The sequence below is a fragment of the Thunnus thynnus genome, chromosome 8 (assembly GCF_963924715.1).
Source record: "Thunnus thynnus chromosome 8, fThuThy2.1, whole genome shotgun sequence".
Lineage (NCBI taxonomy): Eukaryota > Metazoa > Chordata > Actinopteri > Scombriformes > Scombridae > Thunnus > Thunnus thynnus.
Genome location: NC_089524.1, coordinates 29992628 through 30015129, shown reverse-complemented (window position 1 = coordinate 30015129; position 22502 = coordinate 29992628). Strand labels below are relative to the sequence as shown.

Here is a 22502-nt window from a genome sequence, read left to right as displayed (position 1 = left end):
CTTTACTCTGACCCCCGACACTCAGTGTAGACCTGGAGACGCTGAAGGGCATTGTTATAAATCTTTAGTGAAGAAAGGAGCATGTGTTTATTTTATGCTTTGTACCTGCTTTTCAGTTGTGTTATTTTGTAATTATCACATGGATGTAAAATTTATTAGAATGATTAGTAAATGGAGAAGAAACAGTTGACTTGAATGTGAAGTGAGTCCAAATGAAAGTAGTGCTACAACTAATGATGAATAATGATTTTCATTATCGATTAATCTGTCGATTATTTCCTTGATTAAGCCACAAAATTGTTCCATAAAATGTCAGAAAATGGTAAAAAAAATATGTCGATTGCTGTTTCCCAAAGCCCAAGGTGACATCCTCAAATGTCTTGTTTTGTCCTGACTAATAGTCACAACCCAAAGATATTCAGTTTCTGTCATAGAGGACTAAAGAAACCAGAAACTGTTCACATTTGAGAAGATGGAGTAAGAGAATATGGCCTTTTAAAAAAAACTCAAAACAATGAATCAATTATCAAAATAGTCAGCAATTAATTTAATAGTAGGCAACTAATCAATTAATTGACTAATTGTTGCAGCTCTGAATGAAAAAGGTCAATTTTTAAAGTTTAAAGTTTTTTAAAGTTAAAGTCACAGGGGCATAACCAGAGTACATTAGATGGACAAAATATCAGTATTTCACACGTAATGGTTATTGCAATATTATGATATTTACTATTGTTTGCTCATAACATCCTTGTTATTCTGTTTTTCTTTCAAGGAAACCTTGTCATCCACCTCTGGTATTGAAAGCAATAACAGCCAAGATATGATTGCATTATCAGTTAAAAAAAATCTGAACCACAGGCCCTTTTCACATGTTAACATGACCTAGCAGGATAAGCACAGTTGTAATTAATAACTTTAACAATGGTTCTTTCCCATCGTTGCGTCTCGTTTAAGCATTGCCAGTAAGCCAACATACACATTAACAGGATCCTGGAACCAAATGAATGAAATGTGTTGAAGCCGTTGTTAATGTTATTAATTATACCTGCTTCCTGCTATGACATATCAAAATATCTTTTGTGATAAGACTTCTTTTGATATTGTTTTGGTCAACACCACTCTCTCATGTGAGGTTCATAACTGAAAATCTGTTTAGATGCTGGTTTAGTTGCTGTATATGAAGATGTAGATTAAGAAGTAGTCTGTGGGAGGCCATCTGCCGGTCGCTGATGTAGACAGTGGAGATTACACACACTTTCACAGAATGCTTTGTCGTCGGTGTTTTTGATTTAGCTGTCACTCCCACAGAATAAACTAGTCAAGGCTGAGATTTAGGAGTTGGCGTTATTGATTGAAATTAGGCTGAAGCCAGCACATTTGATTTTCTACACTACTATAAAGCTACTTTTCAGAGTGCAGGTTTTGTGGGCCAAATGTAGAATATTAGCCAGCATTTGTAGCTCTCATTATGTGGCTGCATAATGAAGAATAGCCTTCAGTAACACCATTGAAATGCTGATTGTACACTGGGAAAATCTGAGCTTCCCCCTCTGTGTGAAGTGAAAGGCCTTTCTACCTCAGTGTGAGTGTGTTATTGTAAGTCAGGCCTGTGTTTTAATACCCTCACACAGCACATAGACCAGTATGTTTCCCTGAAGATGGCCATGCTCTCTCCTGCTGGGCCAGACGGTTTTGTTCTGGTTCACTGCTTAGAAATAGCATGTGAAAGACAAGTAAATAGAGAAAGGCAAGTTAAATTAGTCTTATTTTTCATCTCCAAACAAATAAATAATGATAATAATGAAGTAAAAACTGAATGTTGTAGTTTTACGTTTGTCCTGGCTTTAAAGTTTTGATCAGTCTTTCTGCTTGATGGATTTACAGCACCGTGAGGCATCTGTTAGGTGCTGTGCATTTTGAATTAGGAGAAAGGAAATGCTGCTCTGTTGTGCCTTTGGTCTTTCTCAGTTCCCCAGTCGTCTTGAAGTTGTTTTGCTGAGGCTTTCTTCTTGCCTTGCTGTGGGTTTCATTAGCTATGCGCACTGCATCTGAGGGCCCCTTTGAGTTCTTTGGCAAACAAAAGCAGAAACAATCTCTGTACCCAGGATTTATAGGGACGCCTCGCTTCAGTTGGCTGGGCTTGCTAGAAAAGAATGTCTTCTTAGGCCACCTGGACATTGGCATCTCTCAAAGCATGGCCTTCCCCTGTCCTGACTCAGTTGATTAAATTTTAGGCCTGCTCTTTTGCTCCCTGAATAATGCCTGTCGTTTCTAGTCTGATGGAGAAAAAAAAGATGCAATAAGGCACACTGACTGGGATTTCATTTTAAGGTTTTGTAAATCAGAAAATCAACTAACAAGGTTCTTTAATCAGACAAAGTAACAGCACACATAGACAAAGCAAGGTCCAGGCCTAACTTTACATGGTTCTTTCTGGTGTTTCGTCTACAGTACATGGTCATCTTTTCTCCCCCCCAGTTAGTTCTGCATGGCCTCGCACATTGGGAATCAGTCTTTGAAGGAACCTCATGCCCTTACATTCTCCTCTCTGCTTTCAGTATAGACACAATGCTAGCCTGGCTCAGTGGTGCAAAAAGAGTTGGGTAGGGTGTAAAGAAATGTTCATGTAAAATACAAATTTGGGAGTGAGACTTCTCAGGATAAACAGTTTTTGTTCATTTTCCCATATTAGTGACACAGCTGATCCTTTTTCATGTTGGTAATATGTAATAATTTGTGAGTGGATTGCAGTCAACTATAATTGGGTTAATTAGATTAAATTGGCTGTAAGGAAGATTAGATGTACTATATTTAGTGTGCTGTTAAGGTGAATTTAGTCACAGAATGACTCTGTGAATTCTTTGTAATATAGGCTAAACATTTTTATGCGTTCTTTGACTTTTCTGCTGTTGAAGTGTAAAATGTGCTGATCAGCAGCTGAGTCAGTTATAGCCGCACACAACCATCGGAAATTCTTGTTCTATGCAGGATAAAGATACGCCTGTAACTGGTGTTGATCCTATTATTTGTGTTAATAACAGTCTGAGTGAGTAAATATAACCTGAATTTTCAGATGTACTTACTGGTTGTGTGAACAGTGTACTGGGTTATATGAAATATATATTACAATAGATGATGATATGATCCTCAGTCTAGATATCACAGTATCTGGCATAATCAAACAGGAACTGTCATTTTCAGCTGCATTGCATTTCTCAGAAATCATGTAGGGAAAAAATATGTCTCTGTAGTGCAAACATGTACAGTAAAACCAAACCCACAATATATGGTAAACAATAATACTGTTGTCCAGCCACCCACTCACTGCCTTGTATACTCAACAAGAAAATGATAGATCAAGTGAATAATTGAAATTAGCTGAATTTGCAAAAGAGTTTTTAATTCATAATAAATCTACATGTATTTGTGCACTTATTCTGCAGACCATTGTTGCTGTTATCATGTTTTTGCTACAAGGTGTCTGTTTTCTTCTATAGTTTAGGTGTCATGTAATCATCCATCCATGCTGATTTAATGCAGCCACCTGTAGGATCTACAGGATGAGGATCTGTTAGTTTAGCTTGAATGTCATGTTGTTGATGAAGGCCAGTAAATACCCCCCCTACAGTGACAGCTCAGGAACAGGGTGTTGCAATGAAAACAGTAAAAGTTTGGTGCACCAACTTCCTGATTCTTTCCAACTCAGAATTGACTTGGCGGAGGAAATACCCAGGGACCCTTCCATGTGTGTGTTATGTGGTAACAGTAAAGTCACTCAGTGTGTCTGTCTGTGCACAGCAGGGGAAAAAAGCGCTTAGCTAACAGTATTTTCAGTCTGTACTGTAGCACATTCCTATCACCACATTTACCACAGTCTTTTCCTCCACCTCCCTTTGTTTTTCTCTCCTTCTGCTTTATGTCGTTGGCGCTATATAGACCTGATTATCACATAGAAATGACTCATCATTTTTATACAGAGCTAGATGCATGAAATGATTAGTTTCCTGCCTGGTGGCAGTATCCAGACTTCCTGTTGGGGTGAAACCGAAGAAAAGACTCAGGTGTTAGGTGAATTTCAGACTGAGTTTCTTGCTGAGTACAGAAGTACACTTCCTGTTGTACACTGATTTCAGCTGTATACTTAAAGAAGTCCTATCTTTGCTAGAGAACTTTGACCCTTCCTGACACTGTGATCAGCATATGACTACAGGGCAGTGTGTTATTAAATCGGTCGAAGGTTCAGAAGAGTGGATTACCTGACATTTGTGTTACTGACATTTGAATTCAATTTTTTAAACACGGTGTTCTCTTAACAAATACATTTTGGATTTCTCATGGAGCATGTTAACAGCTGAAAGCCAATGGTTTTGGATTATTTCAAATAGCAGGTAGGAATGTAGAGACACCCTGCATTCAGTTGTCGTTTGGCTGTTACTAGGTGGATTGGTGATAGTAGATGGGCCATTACTGAGCACTGATCCAAGTACTTGTTTTTTCATTTTTCATGTTGTTGATAATTTACCATGAAATGTAAAACTTAGAGTAATGTGTGTGTCAGGTAACAGCAGTAGGTTGTAACAATGCTCTGTGATTCATTGTGACCTATTGTGCTGGTGTGATCTGTTGAGCACAAGAAGCTCTTCCTCAATAAAACTGAAATATTAGATATGACAAACAATGGACTACTCCTGTAGTGCATTAAAGGTTACAGGCAAATAAATGTGTCATTCAAGTAGGATAAAAACAACCTGCATAGAGACAGAATCGCAATTAATTAATGTCATTTGATCCTTATTGAACACACTTTTACTGGAAAAGGGCATGTCATTTAAAGTATTGATCGTGGTATCAGAAACAGACAAATTTATTTGCCAATGCTGAGTCTGAAAACTAAACGGCTGCATCGATGGTGCAGCTTTAACAAAACTGATAATGTAGCACGTAAGGGTGTTATACTGTTGTTCAGTAGCTGCTAGATGAGAACGGTGGAACTTTCACAGTTCTGTCAGGAGTTAGATGTTTAACTAAATATTTAATTCACTGTGAATAATGTGAGCTTCTCATAATTGACAGAGAGATAAGTTAAAAGCTTGTCTAATTCATGCTAGTTCGAGCTCTGTGAAGAGGTTGGAAAATATTTACTTAAACCTACTTTATTACTGTGATGTCATGACTGAATCAAGATGTATATGTGCTCATTTTCCATCTGCTGCAGGTGGCGACAGACAAGGTTGCTGGTAAGCTGAGTTCTACTCTCTCATGGGTGAAGAACTCAGTCAGTCAGATGGCTAGTCAGGTGGCCACGCCCACGTCCCTGCAGACCACTGCCACCTCCTCCTCTACATCTCTGTCCTCGCCTGCCCTCTCTCCGTCCTCGCCGGCACAGCTCAGTCCAGATGATGTGGAGCTGCTTGCTAAGCTTGAGGAGCAGAACAGGTAAGCAGTCCGTCTCTGAAGCTTCTCCCGCCCGTCACCTTAACAAGGTTTGATTTAAGGTCGTGGTAGAGGGAAGACTCTTCAAAGGCTGGTTCGATACCATAGATACATGAGTAGATGAACATTTTCTCATAAAAGCCAATCTTTGGACTGTTAAAAACATTACACATTTAGAGTTAGCCGTTTTCCACTATATGTAGACAAAATGTTGGATATTTGCTCTGATTGTTCAGACATATCTATACTGTGAGATATTTGAGCTGCTTAGTAAACTCATTGAACCAAAACAGTGTGAGATCGCTCGCCCTTAAGCTTTTTCCAACATATTAAGATAGTGTCAGAGGACAAATCTTAAGGAAAATTCTTCTTGCCAAAGGGTAATAAAATAATGTACATACATTTAGAATATGAAATAAAATGTATATATCAAGGCTATCAGATAAAATCAGAAACATAAAGTATTGTATATTCAACTACTAAGCCTATATTCAGCAGTTGACATCATTACCCATCAACATGATCGTCTATCTCATCATTAGTACAGAAGCTAAACCTTGTTTTCTTTGGCACAGTCACCAACTAGTGGGTGAGACTTTAACAAGCCGATGGCACAAGGCTTAACAGGTCGACCTCGACAGCCCTGTTTGACTTGCTGTTGGTAGCCTGAATGCAAGTCCAAAGGCAAGACACTCAGATATAAGGAGGATAGAGTGGATGCTCGCCCTCCTGTTTAAAAATGGGAGGCAGGTTCAGACGTCATTATGCTGTGCAGCACCGCGTTGTTGTCACCAGCAGGCAGATAAACATGTAGAAGAAATGACAGAAAAGTGATAGAGTTGTGGTGTCATTAGCTTCCTACACACCCCAGACAAGTTAAACTTCCTCAGGAAGTATAATTGCAGTGGGTCGGTTTTGCAGGCTATAGTGATATATTCATTAACTATTAGCTTATTTGATTGTAACTTATGAGATCTAGATACTACAGAAAATAATTACTAGCACACTACAACAATACGAATATTTTTCTCCAACTTTCATATACAGATATACAAAAGCATGGCCTCAAATATTTGAATATTGATTTGTTACATTTTTATTCAGATTTTCAAATCAGTATTCAATTCTTTTTCTATTTTCATTATTATTTTGTCACACCTGCACTACTCAGAGTGCTGTAGAATCACTCTTCACAACCACACCATCCCCCTCCTGATCCACACATGAGTGACATCTAACAGGTCAAGACTTGCCAACTAGCTAACTGGAGGATACAAAGAGTAAGATATTTATAATAGTCTCCAGTTTGACGGGTTCTGGAGAATTCTGGAATTTCGGTTAAATTGTTTTGAGGATTTTGGTTTGTGTAAACTCAGACAGATTGGTTTGAAAGTTTTATCTGTGTGTGTGTGATGGTTGGCTCACAAGGCTATAGCTATAGCATTTTGGACTGACTCATCCTCTGGCTAGGCTGTAATAGGCTCATCATGGCTGAACCTGTGTCTGTTAAACAATGGACCACTCTTAGGACTGTGGCTCCTATACGACTGCAACAATCTTTAGAACTTGTTGTTGGCCAAGATTTGTGAATTCATGTTTACATCATCGTCTTGCTTACATGGAACCAGTAAAAGCATCAGCTCCATAAATCCACATCACAGCATGTTTAGTTGTACACAGGTTCATTTTGCAACTGTTGGCATGCAACTATGGATTCTTATTATGTATACTACAAATTGATAGATTAATTTATCTGATTATTGGATCAAATAAGAGTATTTTGTAAATTAAGAAGTAAACTGCCCATTGTTCACGTCAGATTAAAGTACTGTTAGAGGATGACGCAACACCTCTCTACTGCCAACTTTGTGAATTCTTCCCCCGTTGTGACTCTCACCCATGGCTAGTGCACTCTGTGTCAGCATGGAAACCAAGCGTACAGTTCAGAGTTCGGGACTGTCTCACAGTTAACTCCAGTAAAGAAGACAGCAAAGCTCTGTTGAATGCAGAGGTTGGTGACTCATCGCTACACCCACAGCTACTGCTCCAGAATGCCAAGTGACACTTGTTGTGATGCTTTTCCTCATTAGGAGAGATAAAACTAATCAGGGAAATGTTTCATTTTCTCCCTAATGTCCTGAATGACGTTCTGTGAAGACTCCCCATCTGGTGAACAGAAGTTGTAGTGTCAAGAGGCTCATAGTTCCTCTGCCCTTTGACCCCTGCCTCCACCCCAGCATATAGAACCACAGCTGGGCCCTTTCATGAGGCACATTTCTCTGCTGCTACGCTTTGCTCCTGACTGACAATGAAGTTTCTTCTTTCTACATCACCCTGTAGCAACATACTGTTACCCACTGAACACAAATCTTATCATTTTATCTACGTATTTGCAAGACAGCTGCAACAACATGTAGGCTACATGGAGATGGGGGGACTTTGATATTCAGTGTTAACGTTACAGACGCTTTGATGCATCCTGTGCTTGCTTACCTAGTGTTTGTGTGTTTGCTGAGCCCTTTGTACCCTACAGCGCAGATAAAAAGCACGAGCATTGGTTCAATAGTGTCACATGGATGAGGAAGTCCCGCATTGACTGCCACAGTCTGTAAATCAGACATGCCATTGCTCCAGAATTCCTAAAAACCAGAGGCATGAGGAGTACATCATGAGTTTATCTTGGTAAGGTGTATAGTATTTCAGATTTGTTTTGCTGCTGTAATGAGTTTAAAACTCATGTCATGATGTTGTGACAGTCACACACTTGAAACAGAATGTAGCATTAATTGTTTGGCTTCTCGTCCTAGCTCATAATTTTACTGAAATTTTCCTTTTAAAGTAATGCAAATGTTGGTCGACCAAAATGTATTCTATTTAGTTTTTTCATCTTTGGTATTCTTAAAGTTTCAGACTTGTGTTTGACTACTGGTGAATTATTAGCAGAGCTGTAAATATGTTCGGGTTCATGTGTAACAGACTGGTACAGCAGTGTGTATGTCTATTTCACACAAGCTAACTAAAATGCTTGGAAAACTGGCAACTCTTGTTATGCTCTAGCTATAAGATGTTCCTTTTTTCACTTTTTTAGCTTCATGTCAGAGCTGAACACATGTAAAAAAGCTCTTTTACAGGGAGGTCTTTGTGGCCATGTATTTCACTCCCTCCCACATGACCCAAATTTGGCTGTAACCCTAGCCATTCTTGGAGCACGCTCGGTGATGTCACAGGATCCAGAGGAGAGGCCCCAGCCTTTTTCCGATATCAGGTGTCTGAGCCTTTGTGTGTCTGTCATGAGCTCCTCTCTGGTGCACAGGTTGGGAGTCAGAACTTCTTTTCTCTGCACACTGATCCTTGATCAGGTAACCCTGTCTGTATATTCAGTAACAAACTGATAAAAGTGATACAGTTCAAGATTAACCTGCTGAAAAACACATCGGTTGAGCTCTTGGTCCCCAGCAACACACTTCAGATGCTGACCATGGATAAAAACACTCATTGAAATAGACATGAGTCAGGAGTTATTTTACTGACCTGTGCTAGATAGCCTTTTCAGCCACTTCAAGCTGCTGCCAGTAGAATTTAAATTAGTGCCAAACCTCTCTACTTCACATCCTTGTTGTATAGTCTTTCAATCGAAGTATAAGAGTTTAATGTTAGTATTAACCTGCTGGTCATTGTGAGAATTTCTGAGGCTTACATTCATTGAGAATGTTGCAAAATTCCTCCTGTTTACAATCACATTGTGACAGCTGCTGGCCGCTGATGAACTAATGCTAGATAACTGGGCTTGCTGTTTTACCAGCAGTGATTGTGAAATTTATTCTTAGTCTCTGCAATTCTTGACTCAGATGGGCATTTTTAGAGTAGAGTCATTAGGGGGAAATAGTTGCTAATTGTTTCTTAATTGTCAGGCTCTGTCCGTCAGTCACTTTGATGCAGTGGGTTTCCTTACAGTCATAAAGCTGTAATACATGAGTGCAAAGTGGCTTTTTAAATAAGCTCCTCCATTTTTAGCACAGCACTAGAAATGTGAGTGGCTTTGATGTTAATACTTTTAGGCCTTCTCCATACACATGCGCTGGCTTGGCATTACTCGATTTGACTCAGTGCATCAGCCCAGCATGGCAAGGATTTGCATCTCCAGTACAGTAGGGCTACCCGTTTGAAGGTGCACATTTTGAAGTACAGTTATTGTTTTAAATGGCCAAACATGCACCAAAAGCTTTATGAGGCACGTCAAACTGCCTTGATGCCCCTACTCCGACCTTGTTTCAATTTTGGAGTGAGAGAGAGAGAGAGAGAGAGAGAGAGAGAGAGGCACTGGTTGAGTTAGGAGAGCAAGCGGTAGGACAACGCCAGTGAATGAGAGAAATAAAACGTTACATTCTGATTATTTCACAGCGGTTATGTTCTACAACACAAACAAATAACCATGAAACACTCAACGGATGGTCTACTGTGGAAACAGATGCTCTTAGTTTCTTTTTCCTCCTCTGAATTTCTTTTTTTCATTCATTCATTCATTACATCCAACTAATGCAGCAGTTAATACAAAGAACAACAAGACAAATCTGTGTTGTTCTGTGGTGTTGACATTTCAAATCTGATGCCTGCAGTGCGCCAAGACTCCCACACCTGAATTAAGTACAACACCATGTTTTGACTGTATTTTTTTTTATAGTTTCACAATCACATTAACATTTCATGCAGCTTATGGCAACCATAAAGTTCAAATTTGGATTCATCTGTAAAAATGGCTTCCTTATAGCAATTTTTGGTACTTTACCCCATGCTAATCTGTTTTGTCATTGCAAAACTGGTTTGAGAAATGGTGCCATTAAGGCCACTGTTTCCTAGAAGACTATATTTTTAGTAACTGGATTCTGATGCTTTTTGTTGAGGGGACTTTGCATTGTGGTTGCACGTGCTGTATTGTTTCATAAAGATGTTACTGTTGATGTGTGTGTCTGTCTGTTCTTGCATTTGACTGATATTGATACTAATACTGACACTTCAAAGTGCTAACAGTGGCAACAATGAGCAACATATTGATTTAGTCAGTATCTCCTAGTTGGTAAAAGACCAACTCAATTCACACTGTGTTAAGAACACGTGTTAATCTAAAGTTTTTCTGTTTGGGGGACAAAATGTGGAACTCTTAAACCACTGAACTCGTAATGGATCATGACTGGGAACACTTTAAACTCAAACTGAAACAGTTTTTAAAGATGGATCAGTCATGTAGTCATAAGTGATCTTATTATTATTGTTTGTGAGTTGTTTTTGTTTTGTGCTGCTTTATATGTACTTTGTTGTTGAGTTTTGTGCTTCAAAGGTGCAGTGTATAGGATTTAGTGGCATCTAGCGATGAGGTTGCAGATTGCAATAAAGTGAATTCCCCCTCCTTCCCCACTTCCCCTCCCCTTCCAAGCGTGTAGGAGAACCTATAGTGGCTACGAAACTCGAAAAAAAATGTAAAAGGCCCTCTCTAGAGCCAGTGTTGGGTTTGTCCATTCAGGGCTACTGTAGAACTATGGTGGGCTCCGTGGAAGAGGACCCACTCCCTATGTAGATATAAAGGGCTCATTCTAAGGTAACGAAAACACAATGATTCTTATTTTCAGTGATCATACACTAATTAAAACATACTTATGAATATCATATTCCATTTCTGCTAAGTCTGTTCCGCTAGATGCCACTAAATTCTACACACTGCACCTTTAATGTATGCATATGTATTGTTGAGTTTTGTGTAGTTTCATATGTATTTTACTGTTGAGTTTTATGTATTTTAAAGGCCAGTCTATTGATGGGCATTGCAAACTATCTTAGGCTGTGGTTTGTGGCGTTAGTTCATGCTATACAGTGTTTCCCCTATAATTGTACAGGCCTGGCAGGCTGCCAGGCCAACAAGAACCCCCATCAAGCCAAAAAATTTTTTTTTAATGCCAAAAATAATGCCATATATCCATTCATTCAGAAATCAATAGCATTTGGGAGCCTCTGTACAGCCTTCCGAAACATAAGTTAATGTCTGTTCCGTTGCCTGGGAAACTCTTGGTAGCATAGCTCCTTTTTTAAGGAACAGGGCAGTGTGTAATGTGTGTGCATAGCAAGGGAGGGGTTTAGTGAGAGAATGAGGGGCAGAAAAGTGACAGTGAATGTGAGCTGAGCAGAGGAAAAGGTTAGCAGTAAGTTGTCAATCTGGCAGTAAATGTACAGTACAGGCTACAGTGTGTTAGTTAATAAATGCTGAAGCTTCTCAGCATTTATTCCTGAAGTTAGTAACAATGGCTTAGCCTAACCTGACGACACTAAACAGAAATAGAGAACAGAGAAATGTATGGCTGCTGAGTCGTCCCACCCTGCCAGGCCAAAGCAGTCAACCGAGGGGAAACACTGCTATATACTTATCCCTGTACAAATAAACATTAAAAAAATAAAAGATCCAAATAGTGTCTCTGATCAGTTTGATTTAAATGATTGTAAAGGGTCAATTCTTTCTTGTCAGTTCTAAACTATGTATTCTTGAATCTTGTCAGCTGAAAAGAGATGTTTAATAAGGTTTTGGTAAACATTGGAAGCAAATATTACATCGTGATGTACTTTTTGCGCACAAAAAAATATTATTTATGGTATATTAACAGGACATCCCATCTCTTACCTTCACATATGCAGGCTGCTGGAGACTGACAGCAAGTCACTGCGCTCCATGAATGGCTCCAGGAGAAACAGTGGCTCCTCCCTGGTGTCAAGCTCCTCCGCCTCCTCTAACCTCTCCCACTTGGAGGAGGACTCATGGATCCTCTGGGGACGAATAGTCAATGAGTGGGAGGAAGTGCGCAAGAAGAAGGAGAAGCAGCTTAAGGTGAGAGCAGTGCACATGACTACCTGTGAAGTGACAGCCGAGTCTCGTGCAGACCTGCTTAACAGCTTACCGAAACCTGGCTGCATTAAGAGCTTACTGCAACACATCTGACACTCTGCTGAAGACGAGGTTAAGGCATTTGTGGAGCTTTGATTTTTATAGATTTACTTTTTAGACATGAATTTGTGTGTTGATATTTTAATAATTGCCCATTTGAGAAGAATGATATTAAGTTTCCATTATTTGGTGTCTCAAAGAAATGGGCAGAAGCTTCCATGATATTATTACTGGGTGCAAATGGCTTTAAACTTTATAATAAAATGAATCTTTAGGCTACACTTTCTCTCTTGTGATAAACATGTGTTTCATGGGCATTTGTATAAAGCTCTGGCCTGAATGCTACAATGGCCATATCTGTTTGAATGTTTACTTGGTCCAGAAATAATTTCTATGGCTATCTTTGTTGTTTATCTAGGTGACCCTGTAGTGTTGTCATTGAACTTGTTATTTTAGTTCTTGACATTTGCAGCTAATTTTAGGTGGCTTGTTTCTACAGTTACTCCCTGAGGTCATGTGATAACTCTATGACCAGTGACTGTCAACGGTAGTATTATTTAAACCGCACTGTATATTGCAAAATGTGTGTAAACACAGTGACCAGAAAAATAGAAAACCCTGTTCAGTTCTATGTTGGACCACCTGATAATAGTCACAAGTAATGGCAATGACTGTAAGCAGCCTGTGGTTTCCTGATGTTAAACTACTTAGTGCAACTGGGAAAGTGTGAGGGTAGATGCTCCTCTCTACACCTGCTGCATTTGAGTTCATTGCTAATTTATTTGAATGTTTCTTGCAGTATGACAGGTCTGTTCATGGTTTCTTTTTTAACCCTCAAATTTTTTTTGATAAATACAACAGCACAGTACAACAACATCATTGCCAGGCATCATGATATCCACAACATCCAGATAACAAACAGTATATATTATGGATTATGGACAGGGGGTCTTTATATAGCACTACATAATTTGTATGTAAGTTTCCTTGATTGGCAGAGCATGCAGCAGAAGGAAGGTAAATGACATTTTAAGCAGTGAGGATGAGGGGGGTAGAAGCAACCAACCATGTTCCTTATTCCAACAAATAGGTATATTGTCCATTTTGTCCAAGTCATTTCTCAGTCTCAGAAGGTCAGTCTTTCCATCTCATGAGTCTCTTTGACGATTGAAAGCCAATTATCTACTGTAGGTCAGTCAATATTTTCAGGAAGTATCTGTCATTTCCCCTTATTCATTCTGGCAGATCGCCCGAATAAAGTGAAACGCACTTCAATCGGATCTGCTGCCCAAGAATATGCTGCATGATTCTCCAAATACTTTCCCAAAATATCTCTTGCCAGCTTCAAAAAAATGTTGTGGTGATTTACCTCATCATCATCAACATGTATGGTTTATCGACCACTTTTCCTCACAGGTGTTCTTCTTTGCCCTGGCTGTTAAGTATTTTGTTTTTGATTTCACATCTCTGGAAATGAACCAGAATGGATCTTGAGACAGTTTCATCTTGAGGTTTAGGGCATATTGACCAGTGGGCAGACATGGTTTACGGACACACCCGGTGACACTTGTAACTTTTGATTTATCTCAGTTCTGAAACTCTTTAATTCCGTTTAATGTCATTTCTGACCATTAATACCTGCTCGAGTTCCTTTTTCAGGTTTTTTCTATCCCTGCCGAGGTTTTTGATAGCTTTAGCGGTGGTAAAGTCCCCTTCCTCACTACCAGCTTCCACCCGTCCCGCAGTGGTTTTGTTGTTGTTTTCTTTTCTCTTGTTGTGGTCTTTGTTTTTTCCCAAATTGTCTTGCTTCTAACCCCACTCATTCCAAGTAATTTTAGTTTCTTGTAAGAGCAATACTCATGTTTTGGTGGTGTGTTTTTTGGGGTTTTTTTTTTTGTTTTGTTCTGTTTTTTTATTAAATTGACCGCAAGAGTTTCCGATCTATGCCGCCATCTTGAAACACTCACCAGAAATCCACTCTGTTCACTGTTTCATTGTTTGAAATTGCCGTCCAACAGCTCTAAAGTCATGGTGACTCTGGAAACTGTGTCCTCAGTATCCATGATTGTGGCTTTCTCATAATCAGTCCCACTTAAAGCTCACTGTCTGTAATCAGTTAATATGCAAAAACGAGTGTTGAGTGCGAACGTGTTGCTGTCGCATGAACCTGCCGCTGTAGCTACACAGGTGCTAATAGCATGGGCAGGGTGTCTGTTTTTCTTGTCACTTTGTGTGTAAATGGGGAAGTCTTACAAACTAAGCATGAACATGCATGAGTGTTATTATGTAATGTCAGAGAAGTAGTAATGACCGGATGGCTGCAACTAGCAGGGGATATTAATCATAGCTGCTGAGGCCTCCACAAACACAGTTTCTGTGGCTTGTAAGAAGGAACCTTAGTTTTTCTGTCTTTGTCAGCAAAACGTCTGATGTCTTCATGTTTTTCAATACTATATATTTCATCAAGACCCACTACTATTGAAGAGAAATGTATTTAGTTTAGTGGTTATCTGGTTAACTGTTAAGGTGATCTTGAAATATTTCCTGCACCGATTAAGTCCTGAAATGCACTGAACATTACAGATGGATGCTTTTATATCTACATTGGCGCCTGTCACCAATTATTAGTGGGAATAGAAAATAAGGATGGTTAAAGTAGCTTTGGTTCAGACACAGCCAAGATATGAGATGGTGCATTGTTCCAGTACAAAGCTCGGTTTGTCTTGTCTGACCTCAGAGAGAGATCCCCTGCTGAAAGCCTGTGTGGGTGGACCTCTGCTCCAGATGCACCCTGGACTGACCAGATGCAACACACACACACACACACACACACACACATGCACACTCCCATCACAGCAGGAAAGATCAGTGTTCCCTGTCAGCACAGGAAATTGCTTAATCAAATTGTATCAGCAGCAATATATGGAAACAAATCACACTACCAAGTGCCTCGTTGACAAGATTCTATTTGTCAGTAGAAATTGTATTATTATGAGGTGCACATTGTGCTGAAATGGGAAAATAAATACCGGAGCATGAATCATGCCTGAGGCTGTATCCTGTTGTAAGAAATGCAAGTGTCTGTTCTTTTTCTCTACAGGAGACCAGTCTGTTTTCTTACACTTTTTTATACACATTCAGAAATGAACAAAGAAAGTCACCACATGACCACTTTTCCTAAAATTCTTTAAAATTCAAGCCAGATTTAAAATACAGCTAGATTACAAACATTTATTTTTTTCCACAGGATCTCGTTAGAAAAGGGATTCCTCACCACTTTCGGGCAATAGTGTGGCAGCTGTTGTGCAATGCTCAGAATATGCCCATCAAGGATCAGTACTCAGAGCTCTTGAAGATGACGTCACCTTGCGAGAAGCTGATTCGCAGGGACATCGCCCGCACTTATCCTGAACACGAATTTTTCAAGGAGAAAGACAGCTTGGGCCAGGAAGTGCTCTTCAATGTCATGAAAGTAAGTCTCTCATTTGTGCCTGAGGAACCAGATTGTACGCAGATAAACTGCTAATCATGTGTACAGATAACAAAAACTATTGTTTTAGGGTAAAAACTGTAGGTGGAGTAAATCCACAGAGAGACGTTTGAGTCTTGCAAACACTAAAATAGTTGAGGTCAGGTTTTGTGACAATCACTGAGACTCATCCAAAGCAAATCCCTGTTACCTCAGGCATATTCTCTGGTGGACCGTGAGGTTGGCTATTGTCAAGGAAGTGCATTCATTGTAGGACTACTACTCATGCAGGTAAATAATCCATCCTCACCACACATGCACACAGACACGCGGATTCATCAGCTTCCAGCAAACAGTTTGGCAAGTTTGACTGTTTGCAAAGCTGAATAACAGACAGATTTGAGGTTTAATTTCATCCTGTTATTTTTCTAGATGCCAGAAGAGGAGGCTTTTTGCGTGTTTGTGAAGTTGATGCAAGACTACAGATTACGAGAACTCTTCAAACCCAGCATGGCTGAGCTGGGACTCTGCATGTATCAGTTTGAGTGCATGATCCAGGTACAAACCTCACACCACACGTGCACACTGCACGTCAAATGCTGCAGACAGGTATTTAGAGATGTATTAATTTTATGCCGTTTTTTTGTCTTGTAGGAGCAACTCCCCGAGCTGCACGTGCATTTCCAGGCTCAGAGCTTTCACACCTCCATGTATGCCTCCTCCTGGTTCCTCACCATCTTCCTCACCTCTTTCCCTCTGGCCGTCGCCACGAGGATCTTCGATATCTTCATGTGTGAGGTCAGTTAAAAGGGACTGCAGCTTTTATCACCTGCTTTGAATGATATCCTGTATTTACTTAAAGGTATCAGTCTACAGAAAATGTGTATCTTTGCATATTTGTCATGCTATTTAATTTGCTTGCATTTTACTCTAGCGTTAACTCTAGAAGAAATGCTGTCAGAGCTCTGTCTCTGACTCTTGCACATCCACTTTTGATTGTTTCTAATGTTTGTGATGTAAAAGTTGAAAGTCATCCTACCGCTGCACTTACTGTATGTCACTGTGGTTCACAAATATTTAGTAAGGTTCAAGGTTAGCATTCCTTCTACTGTGCAAAGAGTCATTGCAGATAAAATGCAGATTAGGTTGATTGTCATGGAAATGTTATCCATTAGTGCCACCTGTTGGAGAAAAAAAGAAACGCTACAAGAGGTTCAGATTTAATAGTAATTGTAAGTTCTTTCATTTCTTCCTTGAGACCTATTGTAACAATTTTTCAGTCAATTCTTAATCAACTTTAAAGTGCATTTCACAGCACACTTAACATCACAGATGTGTAACTCGTTATTGCTAAAGATGCTCATTGTGATTACTGGTGATGTCTGTCTTTAGGGTCTGGAAATTGTTTTCCGTGTTGGACTGGCCATCCTTCAGATGAACCAGACTGAACTCATCCAGCTTGACATGGAGGGAATGTTACAGGTATATCATCATAACCTTCACGTAACTTGTCATTCAAGCAGCTCAGATTTCTTCTAAAGGGAGGAACCTCTGCCACACCCAGTTAAATGATACATATAAACTCCCAACTTGTACCTGAGCACACGTTTGCGTCTAATGTAGGGCTCTGAGGTCAGAGAAACACCTGACTGAGACATCAAGGTGCATATTTGTTTGAAAGTAGCTGCTTTATGGGTGTGTGCCGCTTATCCTGCCTCTGTTTCTTAACTGTGATCCAGCACTTTCAGAAGGTCATCCCACACCAGCTCGACAGCGGACCAGATAAAGTCATCCATGCTGCTTATCAAGTTAAATACAACGCCAAGAAAATGAAAAAGTAAGCATAACTTCATCATCCCCCACCGACCTTCCTTTTTATTTATGCCTTTGAAACGTACATTATGTGGAAAAACATCATGTATCTTTACAATCGATTTTTCCAAACTTTTTTGTAACTGCTTCATAACTTCACACCAAATTTTAATTCACTACTTCACTGACATGTAATGACTGTGGTATGCTTGAAACCAATGAGTTCATAGGATGTGTTTTTCAACCACATCTAAAGGCAAAAGTGATGAAAGATGTTAAAGCAGCCAAACTTGAATGCAGGGAAATAGAGAGGGGTGAGACACAATAATTGTACAAATGGAGATAATGGCCCACACTTCTCAGGCAATCTGTCCACAGAGGAATTCAGTGTTGTACTACACACAAAAAGTGACATAAATAGAAAAAGAAGGCTGAGAGAGAAGTTGAAATGATCATTGAGGCATTGAGACCATCTGAGGCGGCCCCCACAATTCAGACATCAGAAGGGGGTTTCAGACTCTGTTCAACAATCATTGTTATTATAAATCAATCTGGGGATATTTTTTTAATTAATCATAAGTTATAGAATGTCAGATAATTGTGAAAAATGCCTGTTGTAATTTCCCAGAGCCCAATGCAACTTATTCCAACCAACAGTCCAAAACACAAAGATATTCCAGTTAACTATTATATATATATATATATATATATATATATATATATATATATATATATATATATATATATATATATATATATATATATATATATATATATATATGAGACTGAACCAAGCATCAAATCCTCACATTTGATAAAATGGAACCAGTAATTGTTGGGCATTTTTTGCTGAAAAATTATTGAAATTATTAATCCATTAACAAAATAGCTGCCAATTATTTTTCTGTCAATTAACTAATCGATTAATCAACTAATTGTTTCAGTTCTACTGACAAGGACTTTGTTGAAGCATACTGAACTAAGGCAGCCTTCACTCATTTTGTGATGTTGGAAATTTGTGTTTGAGACTTTCAGGATTTTAGCTGCTAGATATGATTGTGAATCCAATCAAGGCTGCAAAACCTTTAAATGTTATATTTGTAATCTTGTTATTTCCTGTTTTTATGTTAATATTTATTGACAGTACTCCAGCCCACAATCATATCTTGTCTGATTTTTCTTTGTGAATTGTTTTCAGGTTAGAGAAGGAATACACTACAATCAAAACTAAAGAGATTGAGGAGCAGGTGGAGATAAAGGTGAGTGTGTAAAGAAATGTCAAGAAGGCTCCACTGTGCTTGTTTTAAATTCTGTCAAACATGATTTTGTAACTGTTTGCTTTGCAGAGGCTGCGGACTGAGAACAGACTTCTGAAGCAGAGGATAGACACACTAGAGAAAGTGAGTGCAACAGCGTTTATCAGTGGTGCTCTGTCACCAGACACTGCTCCCTGCTCATCAACTTACATTAACCCATCCAGCTGTGTATGCTCATACATCATGCATCTCCTCCTAATGATGGAGTCTTGTCTTTCACTAACTGGGCTGTGTTAGTTGAAAGTTAATCCTTTTACACGATAAGGCATCGTTGACTGGTATGCTGAATTTTCTTATTGTATATAAAGTTACTATCAGAGACAGAAGCCGGGTTCCGATTTCATGTTGTCTTGTTGTCATGGTGACTGTCGGTGTGGCTCGAGAAACTTTCAAAATTCACCAGACACCGGTAACTGAAACAGAGACTGTAACAAGCCGGTTTGGAATGTGAAAGTGGCTGCTTGACGCTGATCAAGACGATACAAAGCACCGCATGCCAAGTTGCACTGTTTGTATCATTCTGCACCTTTTTGTGTCTCTTTGAATGAGCACTACTGCTGCCAGATAAAAGGCACCATGCATGAGGTCTGCCGTGGATATCGAGGGTGTCTGCCGTGCCGCGTTTGCTTGCAGGAGGAGCACTGTGGTCTGTTATTTAAAACCAGCTCGAGGCTGCTGCTCTATGTCACATAATTCCCTTTTCAACTCTTCACTAATTGAAACTGCTGAAAAGCTGTAATAAACCACATCAAAAGCCCAGAGCACGTGTTGAACTTCAACAACATGTAGCCCCTTAACACTTTTATTGAGCTGTTGTACCATACTTCACTCTTGGCTTCAAGTAGAGCTGTCCTGTGCTTCTTCCTGTCTGAAACCTGTCTTCGTGTTGTCGGCACCACCTAATTTTTCACTGTCACCAGTTCATTTGCACTTGCATGCAATGTTCCTTTTCTGCCCCTGAATGTAACCAAAAACCTGTGGTTTGTAAAAAAAAGAATAGCTGAGTATTTCTGGAGGGAAAATGAACATTGCATTTCTTTTCTAAAACAATCAATTGTTCTTTTGTGTGCTTTAAACTGTCCTCTGGATTGTCTCTCTCTGCTGTCTCTTGTTGATATTTCTGTTTTGTAGGAAAGTGCTTCCTTGGCAGATAGATTGATCCAGGTATATTCCTTATTTTCTCTTTACCCTTTTTACTTATGCTTCACCTTCCTCCTCCCTCCTCTCTCTCTTTAGCATTGCATGCTCATGATTAGCACAATGAAGGACAGAGTAATAATACAGTATCTAGAAACTAACCAGCAATTTACTCTCTGAGTGAAAGAACTAAACCAGATTATGATAGCTGACTACAGTATTGAGTAAGTGCATGGAATTAATACACTTTGGCATGCCAGACAAAGTAAGAGAATCTCAAATAATGCTTAATAAGGCTAAGGAATTAAACTGTGAATCATAAATTTCTAGAGTTAAAACAAGCATGTCCTTAGAAAACCCAATCCCTCATCTTCTCTTCTGATTTGCCCACCCATTTCGCCCTCTCGTTTCACTTCTTGTCGTGCTCACTCTACCCCTCCTCGGTTGGTTACGTCCCAAGGGACAAGTGACTCGAGCTCAGGAGGCAGAGGAGAACTACCTGGTCAAGCGGGAGCTGGCCACAGTCAAACAGCAGAGCGAGGAGGCCAGTGCTCAGCTGGAGCAGGCCAAGAACACCATCAGGCAGCTCCAGCAGCAGCAGCAGCCACATGCGGTAAGGAGGGCCACAGAGTCCCCAGCTGGCAGGTTGCACTGGCTCAGGTCCTGCCCAGTGTGCGACAGGAGCCGTGACATTGAGAGTGGGATCTTTCCCAGATCACTTTGTGTTTTGTACAGTGCTGAAATCTCAGGCTGTAAAGATTATCTGGTGTGCTAGAACTGCCACCTGGATCAGTTATAATGTGTTTGTTTTCACCAGAGTTCAGATGTGTCATGGTTGGCATATATTGCCTATCAACACAATCTAAGCAGTGGCAGAGGGGACTTTTCTCACTTTGCACATGGGCTTTGTGTAATGAACTGTTTTGGTATGCATGAATTCAAATCGGGACATGGAGTACTACACAGTTCAGCCACCATTTACAGTCCTCTGCATTCTCTGAAATGCATTCATGAATTTGTTAGCAGCAGGTTGGTAGATTTCACACATGGCACTCTGTTCACTCAATCCTCTCCTTGCATATATATTGACCTAACAGTCTTAATTATTGATGGTTGGATTCCAGATGTTAATGTGCAGGCATTACCATGTTTTACATAACGTGTAATCTGGTTTCACAATGAGCAGTCATGAATTATTTATGTGTAAGTGAAAGGCAAAATGGTTGGTGTCATCTGAAATTAAGGTTGAGTTCTGTGTAGTAGAGTGTGAAGATGCCATGAGGTGCATTTTCTCCAGAAGAATATAATGTATGTGGCATAAGATGAGTATATTAATAGACTGGAATTATTTGTGGGCTCTGGTTTACATCACTGGAGGCTGAATATTTTGTTCATCATTAAATGCTGACATTGAGGACACACAGGTATCGACACTTGTAGCTCTGCTTTGCAGTCTCTGCTCAATCACATGTCATGTTGGTTGTAGAAGGGAGCCCCTCGGTTCTCTGAGGAGTCCGTTCTGCAGCTGGAGAGAGAGCTTGTGCAGGCCAGGCTGAAGGAGGCAGAGTCCCAGTGTGCTCTCAAGGAAATGCAAGACAAGATCCTGGAAATGGAAAAGGTGTGTTGCCTCAGACACACTTTACTTCTCAAATCTCAGCCACCATACAACTGGGCTACATTACAGTGCACCTATCATTACCCTTGCTGGCTTTTAAAACATACTTCTTTTTTTTTGTTACACACCTCCATTAGAGGAACACGTCGCTACCAGATGACACCAATGTTGTGCGTCTACAAGAGGAGCTGATTGGGGTGAAGCTGAGGGAGGCGGAGGCTTTGACGGGCCTGAAGGAGCTGAGACAGCAGGTCAGAGACCTGGAAGAGCACTGGCAGGTGAGTACTAACACTTCAGCTCACAAGACAAGTCTGACAAAGACAAGTCATTGATCAAACATCTGATTAAAACCTGGAGAGAGATATCTTGCAGGGTGAGAGGCAATAAAGGTTCAAAATGCAAAACAGCACACACCATGCAGTACAGCTTAAACCTCACACATTACAGTGCAAAAGGCTGTCAAACGGAAATGGAAAAAAGTATAGAGTGTAAAGTATTGGACTGACTGTAACACCTCTCCTCAGCGTCACTTGGCACGCACCGCTGGTCGCTGGAAGGACAGCCCCAGGAAGAATACGCTGAGTGAGCTGCAGGACGAGCTGATGAGCGTGAGGCTGCGTGAGGCCGAAGCTCAAGCAGAGCTGCGAGAGACACGGCAGAGGATGCTGGAGCTGGAGACACAGGTCAGAGGCCACATTCACCTGGTCACACAGATTCTTTGAATTAAATACTTGTCCTGCTTTATCAGATTCTTAGCTTTTATTTCATTACAGTGTCATTAATCATAAGGAATTA

At 40.0% G+C, this 22502-nt stretch overlaps 1 protein-coding gene and 1 long non-coding RNA gene across 7 annotated transcripts in view; one reads left to right on the top strand and one right to left on the bottom strand.

Annotated features, from left to right (window-relative positions):
* evi5b (ecotropic viral integration site 5b) overlaps positions 1 to 22502 on the top strand; it is a 34238-nt gene that overhangs the window by 1846 nt on the left and 9890 nt on the right. The window contains exons 1-16 of one of the 5 annotated variants that reach the window (XM_067597887.1): positions 4258 to 4388; positions 5216 to 5436; positions 12112 to 12301; positions 15606 to 15830; positions 16044 to 16118; positions 16260 to 16385; positions 16482 to 16625; positions 17220 to 17309; positions 17567 to 17664; positions 18838 to 18898; positions 18986 to 19039; positions 20087 to 20119; positions 20553 to 20705; positions 21579 to 21710; positions 21845 to 21985; positions 22232 to 22390. In XM_067597887.1, coding sequence (XP_067453988.1) covers positions 5285 to 5436; positions 12112 to 12301; positions 15606 to 15830; positions 16044 to 16118; positions 16260 to 16385; positions 16482 to 16625; positions 17220 to 17309; positions 17567 to 17664; positions 18838 to 18898; positions 18986 to 19039; positions 20087 to 20119; positions 20553 to 20705; positions 21579 to 21710; positions 21845 to 21985; positions 22232 to 22390 — 1833 coding nt within the window. In that variant the 5' untranslated portion in view covers positions 4258 to 4388; positions 5216 to 5284. The other 4 variants (XM_067597886.1, XM_067597888.1, XM_067597891.1 and 1 more) reach the window with 4 other exon arrangements.
* The window catches only part of LOC137188292 (uncharacterized), a 12904-nt gene continuing 8073 nt past the window's right edge, over positions 17672 to 22502 (bottom strand). For both annotated transcript variants that reach the window (XR_010929344.1, XR_010929345.1), the window contains exons 3-5: positions 22214 to 22408; positions 21836 to 21967; positions 17672 to 21695 (exon numbers count right to left, since the gene is read on the bottom strand). This is a non-coding gene — a long non-coding RNA (uncharacterized lncRNA). The remainder of the gene's footprint in view (positions 21696 to 21835; positions 21968 to 22213; positions 22409 to 22502) is intronic.